A 9,024-nucleotide genomic window follows, 5' to 3' on the forward strand; every position below is an offset into this window, starting at 1 on the left:
CACACACACACACACACACACACACACACACACACACACACACACACACACACACACACACACACAGAGAGAGAGAGAGAGAGAGAGAGAGAGAGAGAGAGAGAGAGAGAGAGAGAGAGAGAGAGAGAGAGAGAGAGAGAGAGAGAGAGAAACAACGCAGAAGGGGAAAGGTCAGTTTGTGGCATTGTGATCTAAAAGCAGTGTCATAGGTAAAAAAAAAAAAATGTTCTCCCTCTGTATTGAATGAAATCCAAAGCACTGAACAAGCTCTTCTAGTCTAGAAACATCAGTGGAATTTAGCTAGATCTGCAGTTTTGAAACACATATTGAAATAGATATTTTTTTAGTAAATTTACCTAATACACAAACTACAGCATACAATTCTCTAAACGGGATGCTTGGGCATTTTGTAACACACACAACAAGCATGCGTAGTCAAATGATTATGTTTAACAAAAACATGTTTGTGTTGTGCTTTATTGTGTATTAAATTGTACAAATTAAAAAATACAGTAATTAACCTAATTGAATAGTGAGTTGTATGTTGCTCATTAGCCCTCTCTAGAGGCTACTATGGTTACTACCATTTAAAACTTCCTGACTCCTTATTACATGGGCCTCAAACATAACAAATGGGGCCAGATGGGGGGGAAGTAATACTGTGATAATCAGAATCAAATCTGTTGCCCATCACAAAAAAATTGCTATGAATTTCTGAGATTTCAGGCTTAAAGTACTTGAGAACAAATTTCTTTTTTGGTTGTCTTTTCCAGTAAATGATCCTGAGCTGTCATCCACAACAAGATGATTGACTAGCAATGTGATTCCAATTAGAAGCAGAAATGTGCAATATTTTGCAATTGTGTTACTGGTCCGTCCTACTTGAGATCAGATAGCCTGTATGTGAACCCTGAACTGAGATGAGTTGGACACTCCTGCCTTATTACCAAAGTCTCTCTCTATCTTAAACTGTCTCTATTATTACTTCCTTACTTCATGTTGTGTGTTTGATGTGCACTTGTGAAGGATGATCAGGTTTTTATGACCACCATCTCAACATTTCTAGTTCACTTTGTCATGTAGTCTACTGTCCACAATAGTGAGTAAACAAAGCAAACCATGAAACAACTCATAAGAACAAAGTACACCAATCCATCATCCACCTGCATTAACCCACACATGCACATGTGCGTGCACACATACGCACACATGCACACACGCACACACAATCCATTTGCCTTTTATATTAACTCCTCAGCTGCGTTGTTCTGCTGTGTCCACCCTTTTAGACACCGACTCTAAAACAGCCCCAGTCAAATTGGTGTCATCATCATTGTCAAGAGGTAAGCTGCAGTTGCTCCTCTCTCCCCTGAACTCCTGCCCTGCCCCACTCCCAAACCCACAGGGGGCACAGAGCCTCTCCGTGACCTGGCACAGAACACTCTTCAGTTCCCTACGTAGCTCCCTGCAACGCAGCGCGTACAGCAGCGGGTTGACCGAGGAGTTGACCAGGCACAGCGTGCTGCAGAAGGCAAACGCCCTCTGCTGGTCGCGGCTGAGCATGACTGCCACATCGGCCAGCATGAAGGAGAGCGCAGGCAGCCAGCAGCCCACCATAATGAGCAGGATCAGGCCCAGTGTGCGCGCCAGGTGGATGTCCATCCGCATGCGCGCCTGCCCGCCCTGAGTGACCATGCCCGCCCCTGAACCCGCCCCCGGCCCCGGACCTTGCTGCAAGGCGGACACCAGCGCCTCATGCCGGTGGGCCTTCCACAGGATGAGCACGTAGGACACCACGATGAGCAGCAGCAGCAGCAGGATGAAGCTGACCCAGCTGGCCAGGTACAGGTGGCTGACGTAGGGGAAGAGGCGTGAGCAGGGAGGCTGCAGCTGCGTGGGGCACCTCCACCCCATTAGTGGCAGGAAGGACAGCAGCACCGTCACGGCCCACAGAGCCACCAAGCCACGCAGGGCCCGCCCACGCGTCATCAGCACCTACAAGATTACAAAGGAAATAAGATGCTAACATTGATTTTAGGGTTCACATTCCGGACACTAATGCATGCCTCTTCAGCACCTACATCATTAAAAAATATATATCTTAATTAAAATATATATATATATTCACATAGCACATCATCATACTTCATCATCGTCAGTTGATCCATAGATGTATATTCATGCATACTGTGGGTTTGTAAACTTCGGGGCTATTTTTGAGGTTTTTTTTAAGCTTTTACTTAGATGCTTCCTGTGTCTGCATACTTTGACCCATCATNAAGTGGCTGGTACCATTTGAAAGCAGAGACTCTGTAGAAGATTTTGTGATGTACTGCCAATGACTTACAGGGGTTAGAACATCTTTTTTCTGAAATGCGTTAATGAAGACCCCTAGAAATGCCTACATTTCAGCAGTATAGCTGATACATTTGGCCTTGGAAACATATTTAAGACTTAATCACAGGTCTACTGAAGCTGTTTGTCAAAGGAGAACTTGCTACAGTTATATATGACCTTTACCAAGACAATTGTGTGTGGATATACACATGCGTTTTATCAAGTGTGTTTTTGTATTTTTTTTTTAGTTAGTCAAAGTGCACCCCCCATATAAGGTCTTACTGTACAAGAACCTAGAAGCCTTATCATGGTCACATATGAAAGCATACCCCTTGAGGTGTTATACAGTCATCTGCCATGGTTGGATATGCCTTTTGGGTAGTATTACAGAGATGTTGCTGTACAGTACTGTACTGTACTGTACACTATGTACAGTAAAAACATGGGAAGAAAGGGTTATTGTTGAGCAGATTTGAGGTTCCTCTGTCCCTGAGTGTAATACAGAAGAGAAAACCTGGACTCTGGGCTATCATTCAGTCTTTGAATGGAGTTTCTAGCTCTTGCTCTGAGAGAGCTGCAGTCATTCAAAGCAAATGAGCCAACACAAAGTTGTGTGAAACAGGACCTGCCTCCTTCTCTTCTAAAGATTGTCTTTCAGGGTACAGTAGGAATGTCACAGAGCCACTCAGTGTAATCAGCACAGTCTAACAGAGCCCATGTAATCAGCACAGTCTGGGGACCATGTGGAATACCATTGATCATATGAAAAATATGGAAGTGTAGGCAAACACAGCACAATTCCTGAGGGGAAAAAAAACCCATGATCGGTTTTTTTTTTCACAATAAAGTGGTTTAGTTTGAGTGGAGTTGTACAACTTGTGGTTGAAATAAAGTTTTTTAAAAAAAACTACACTGTCATAAACCTTGGATTGCAACAGACATTTTGAGACCATGCTGATAAGGATATGTTCATGTTTGGATGTCCACTCATCCTAGGAAGGTAGGGAGACATCAGGCGAGGGGTGCTTGAGGGGGTCAAATTTGAAAGGTGACATTGTGTAATAAATTGATAATAATGCACATACAATATGTTCAAACCTCTGTAAAGTAGTGCTGAATGTATTCCTGAGGGTCTAAGCTTTCCAATGATATATATGTTCCTGGGTTTATTACACCACCTGGATTACAAACAATTGCGGAATGAAGATCAAGTTGACATTTAAGTTTCATTGGACCCGGTACAGGGCCCTCCGAAGCTTAAGAGGTTAAAAAAATAGGTAAATAGGAAACGATCTTGCTGTTTTGGTACTGTAACAACGGAATCTGTAACCCAACAAATGTTAACTGCAATATGAGTTGATAAGACAGTGAGACAAGGACAAACCTTGTAGCCGGAAGCCTGGTAGATGCAGGGGGTCTAGGTGGTGGTACAACTACAGTAGGCCTGCTATTTATACTGCATATTTAAGCAGTATCGTACTATATTTTACATTATGTTTACAAGCATAGCTCTAAATCAACACCAGCCAACTGGCCAAATGCTGGCGAAATTTCAGTTTGACTGGTAGAAAAGACCAACTTCCTAGCCACTTTGACCCTTTAGTGAGTGAGGGTTTGGCTGGTAAGATTAATATCCAGACATCTACTTTTGCCTGGTTATGAAAAAAGTTTAATTTAGTGGCCTGTTTACAGTGTATTTTACAAAGTAAAACGTGTAGCTGGAGGCCTGGTATGCAGAGGTATTGTGGTGGTAAAGCATTTACAGTGACTGTATGGTGATAACATACAACAGTATATTTCACAAAGTGAACCTTGTAGCTGAAGCCCTGGTAGATGCAGAGGTATCGGTGATGGTAAAGCATTTATGGTTATTATACAGTACAGTATATTTCACAAAGTGAACCTTGTAGTTGCAGGCCTGGTAGATGCAGAGGTATCGGTCCAGGGCGGTGAGCAGCAGGCTGCCCACGGAGGCTGTGAAGGACATGGTGACCCCTCCCAGCTTAAATAGGTACTCCGCCTGGTCGTCACAGCGCTGGAACAGGTGGAAGTCCAGAAAGCTGCAATACACACCAGCTGAACAGCTGTCATTTGATCCTCCTTATGAAGAGGCAGGGATATTATGGTTTTATTCTATTTTATGGCAGCCGTGGCCTGGTGGTTAAGTAGGCGGGCTTAGATCACAGGGTTGCAGATCTCAATCCCACCCTTCCACTCTCGATCTCACTCCATGATGTCTGAGGTGCCCTTGAGCAAGGCACCTAACCCCACACTGCTCCATACTGTAACCCCTGTACTTCTACCTAAATTGCTTTGGACTAAAACGTCAGCTAAATGCAATGTAATGTAATGTTTTGCCTTGCTGCAGATAGTGTGATAACTTTGTATAACAGTAGTAAACCTCCCACCCAAAGCCTCTTACAGGTGAAGAAGACCTTTATGTCAGTGGCATTGTACCTATACCATGCTGAATTGGAGCGTGAACCACAAGGTTGTAAGTCGGAGCCTTGAGTGGCAGTCTGCACAGGAAGCCTTCGGTTACATATGGAAGTAACCACAAGTATATCTAGTAGCCTATACTAACACTCCATCCATAATAATAATAATCACAGGAATTAATTCAATTTTGGAGGTAATTTTCAGGATGGCAGACTTTCTACATGACTGACTTTTTGTTTGTGCCATAACAAAAGAATGGACATGTTTGCATCAAATCCTTTCAGCTGACACTTTAATAGGCCCAGTAAATGAGCTGCATATATTTTGGAGGCCTCACATGGTCAAGAGTGCAGTAGCTTTGTATAGTAATCTTTGAGGGGATTGGGGATATACTTCTGCCAATTGGGGGCATCTGCATGGACTTAGTTTCAATATGTTTGTATTTTTGCTCCAATTCCACAACACGAACATAGACTCTTCTGTGATTCTTGGTTTACAGAAATCCAACAGTCTCTGGAGCAATGTGGGCCTATGGGCACTTTAGCTATGGATGAGACACAGTCATCTCACCTAATGGTCATGCACGCACGCACGCACGCACGCACACGCACACGCACACACACACACACACACACACACACACACACACACACACACACACACACACACACACACACACACACACACACACATCGTTGCCATTGTATGTGGGTGCATCTTTGGACAGATGTAAGCTTTTTCAAGCTGTTGTAAGCACTCTACTCCTCCAGCTCTTTAATTTGGGGGCTACACCGAACTAATCTACACACACACACACACACACACACACACACACACACACACACACACACACACACACACACACACACACACACACACACACACACACACACACACACACACACACACACACACACACACACACACTTCATATCAAAGCGTCTCACAGAATCAGTGAAACCCACATCAACACACAGACATTTACACACACACACACACACACACACACACATACACACACACACACACACACACACACACACACACACACACACACACACACACACACACACACACACACACACACACACACACACACACACACACACACACACACTCACTCACTCACTCACCTGATGGTGTAGAAGCAGCTGGCAAAAGTGTCTGCCAGGGCTATGCTGGCTATGAAGAGGTAAGATGGCCGCTTGCGCAGTGCCCTGCTGCAGACTATGAGACCCAGGACCAGCAGGTTCTCCAGGAGGGTCAGGGGGCCCGCCAAGAAGCAGATTGAACCAATGGCACGCCGCTCACGCTCCGACAGCACATGGTACAGCTTCATGCATTCACTCTGATTGGACAAGGGGTCTGGGAAGAATAGAATAGAATAGAATAGAATAGAATAGAATAGAATAGAATGTTTTTTTTACTGTCACCTCACTCTGCCAGGTTGGACATTGGCCTTGGAAAGGAAAATTTGTCAGTGGACTGCTATGTTACAATCTCGACTGCCATATTAACTCAAGTATAAAAGTCTCAAGTATAAACTGCCATAGCTCAAAACATGTCAAATTCATATTAAGCGCAAAGGAGGACAATGGCGATTTCAGGACTACATATTGTATGAGCAACGTCACAAGGAAAGCTTAGAGTTGAGAAAGGTTTATTTATTGTTTTAAACCAGTGACGGCAATAATGGCACATGGGATCTTTCAATTAAGTGGGTTTTCATAGACAGTGCCCCCTTCCTTTGTAATGTTATTAGATTATGCTGTATGGTAGGCTATACAAGTTTAGATTGCCTGTGTGTATGTATGTGCGTGGGTGCACACACGTGTGTGTGTGTGTGCGTGTGTGCGTGTGCGTGCGCGCATGTGTGCGAGCGAGCCTTTGTGAGTGTGTGTGCAGTGTTATGAGGGTTCATATGGCAACAAATGATGCCTGGTGCCAGGCGCACTGTGCTAACTGTCATTAATGAGATACTTACCTGTGGGGCCAGGCGAGCTGTCATTACTGCATAGTGGGCTGCTGCCTGAAAATGTCTCTGTGGTTTCCTGCGGAACACAGTTGCATGGCTTTGAACCTTTATGGCCAAAGGTTATAGTTGCATGAACATCAGAACACAGTTGCATGGCTTTGAGCCTTTATCTGGCCATAAATTATAGTTATTGCTCGTCTCATCACAAATGTTTAAAAGCAGACTATTTTCTTTGGGATAGTGATACGTTTATTGATTATAAAATGGCATTATGTAATATGATAACATTCAGAATGACTGTTTTGTTTGATGCAAATGCAAAATCTAGTTTATACCGTATTCTCGAAAATATTCTGTGGTAAAGCCAGACAATCAATCCCTCCCACCCACTTTTCCATCCTCTTATGCATCTTGCTTCAGACACCACTTTCTTTTTTTTCTTTCTTCAATAATCTGCACTGCCGTGGGGGATAGTCAGTCTTATTGGATTTTCCAGAGGTGAGACATGCCAGACAAGCTATTCCCATCATCTGAGGGGCTTTTAGCAGATGAGCGCTGGCGAAGCATCCTGACAGAACTGCTCAGGGAGCCCAGAGATCCTCAGGGACGACAATGGTGTTAAGGTCGCTGGTCTGGATGCCGGAAAGTGTTTGGCATAGGACTCAAAGGAAACAGCTTTCAGTAAAATTGCTGCAAGACAAGTCAGGTCACAGATCCACCGATAAACTAAACTAGAGCTGACCAAGTTGGGGGTATGTGTATCATCATAAAAGAGAGAGAGAAAAAAAAACATCAAATATTATGAATTATAGGGTGAGTATTCTACATAACGGAATTCAAGAACTAGAAGAGAACTGACTAAAAGAGTACTGATGAACCGTGAACAGCTAAATGTCTCCCTCTGCTGGACAAAAGCAGACAAAACAGAAATTCCAGTGATGTTAGAGTGGCGGTAACTGTGTCTGCCAAGTGCTAGTCATAGTGCACAATCCATAGAGCAATAAGCTGCCCAAGAACAGTAGTATCAGCCATGAAACATTAATGTTGGAACCCTTTTCATTCGAGGGGCCACAAATTCGTCAAGGTTCTCGAGGGCCGCACTATGAACACAAACCAGGATTTTCCCCTGCACTTTAGGCCTATATTGAAGACAGCCAGCTTTAAAACAGGCACCACCTTCTCTTGGTCCCCTGAGTATAACTTAATTGTATTGCAAATGCAATTTCAAAGACTCCTTTACAAAATATGTTGTATTTCATGTGAAGCAGCACAACATTGACACCATGACGGCCCTAGAGACATGTGTCTTCAACAAGTTTGAAATGAAAAAATCATCAGTATCTCCAATTCACTTTTAAATCAATGCCCCAGCAATTTAAATCTTTAATGAAAGGAAGGCTTCTGCACAGCCCAAATAAGTACAGTTTGAACAGCTCATTTGGAGCACAAACATGTCATGGACATGTTCTAAACATCATGTATGTCATAATTAGCCTTTTGTGCAGCACCCCTGCTCCTGTCCGTACACGCTTCATTGCGAGTGTCACTTCCCATTTCACTGGTCACTCAAGTTCTATATCAGAGGGCACCCATAATAAAAGAAATACATTACTCGAAACTGTGGACTACGAATGCTATACTGTAACATGGGGAATTTGTACACATTTAAAGCATCAGCAATCACTGAATGAAACACAAAAAAACAAAAAAAGTTTCAGAAGTCTGAGGCAACACTCAGGAAATGAGCAGCACGAACAATAAGCCACAGTCATTGCAAACGGCCCGAGTGTACTTCCCCTGTTAGCAACCACTGGCACACTCTTCTGAGAGATAAAGGCTTTTGCGTAAGGTGCTCCATTTGCATCATTGGGAGCGTGATGCCCTGCCGTCACTGAAAAATACACACAAAACCTCATCCAAGAAATGTGTATACTTCAACTCATTTTGAACTGAAGTTGATTAATGCTGACGGGTGGTGAGTGATGGCAGAATGACACTCAGGTTACTGTATGTATAGCTCCTAACTGTCATCTGTGAAACCACAACACCAAACCCCTGCTTAACTGAACATGAGTACTGCAGACATACAAACGTTTGTATCTTTTTTCTTTGTTTCTTTTCCATCCGATTACAAAAAAATGATGCATTAACACAGTACAACCATGCCAAATAATAAATGACATGCCATTGTGAAAATTTCCGATGCTGCTTTGGACACAGCATGGGAAGACATAGCACAAAAAAGTTGGATGTTCCTACCATAGCTGTGTGAT

General features: G+C 43.4%; 1 protein-coding gene across 1 annotated transcript; it reads right to left on the minus strand.

The window, feature by feature from the left end:
* Positions 1–38: 38 nt before the first annotated feature.
* On the minus strand, positions 39–9,024 carry cnr2 (cannabinoid receptor 2). Its single transcript, XM_063198186.1, has 5 exons — positions 9,011–9,024; positions 6,761–6,827; positions 5,910–6,141; positions 4,241–4,397; positions 39–1,995 (listed from the first exon to the last, which is right to left on the minus strand). Exons 1-5 carry the CDS (start codon positions 9,011–9,013, stop codon positions 1,255–1,257), a joined length of 1,200 nt encoding a protein of 399 aa, XP_063054256.1. The 5' UTR covers positions 9,014–9,024; the 3' UTR covers positions 39–1,254.

This window comes from Engraulis encrasicolus, chromosome 5, assembly GCF_034702125.1.
Source record: "Engraulis encrasicolus isolate BLACKSEA-1 chromosome 5, IST_EnEncr_1.0, whole genome shotgun sequence".
Classification (NCBI taxonomy): domain Eukaryota; kingdom Metazoa; phylum Chordata; class Actinopteri; order Clupeiformes; family Engraulidae; genus Engraulis; species Engraulis encrasicolus.

Bases quoted from the DNA above. Each gene is read 5' to 3' on its own strand.
- cnr2 (XM_063198186.1), bottom strand. The intron at 6,142-6,760 runs GTAAGTATCTCA...TATTCTTCCCAG, and splicing joins CAGCTCGCCTGGCCCCACAG to ACCCCTTGTCCAATCAGAGT. The intron at 1,996-4,240 runs GTTCACTTTGTG...GTAATCTTGTAG, and splicing joins ACCAGGCCTGCAACTACAAG to GTGCTGATGACGCGTGGGCG.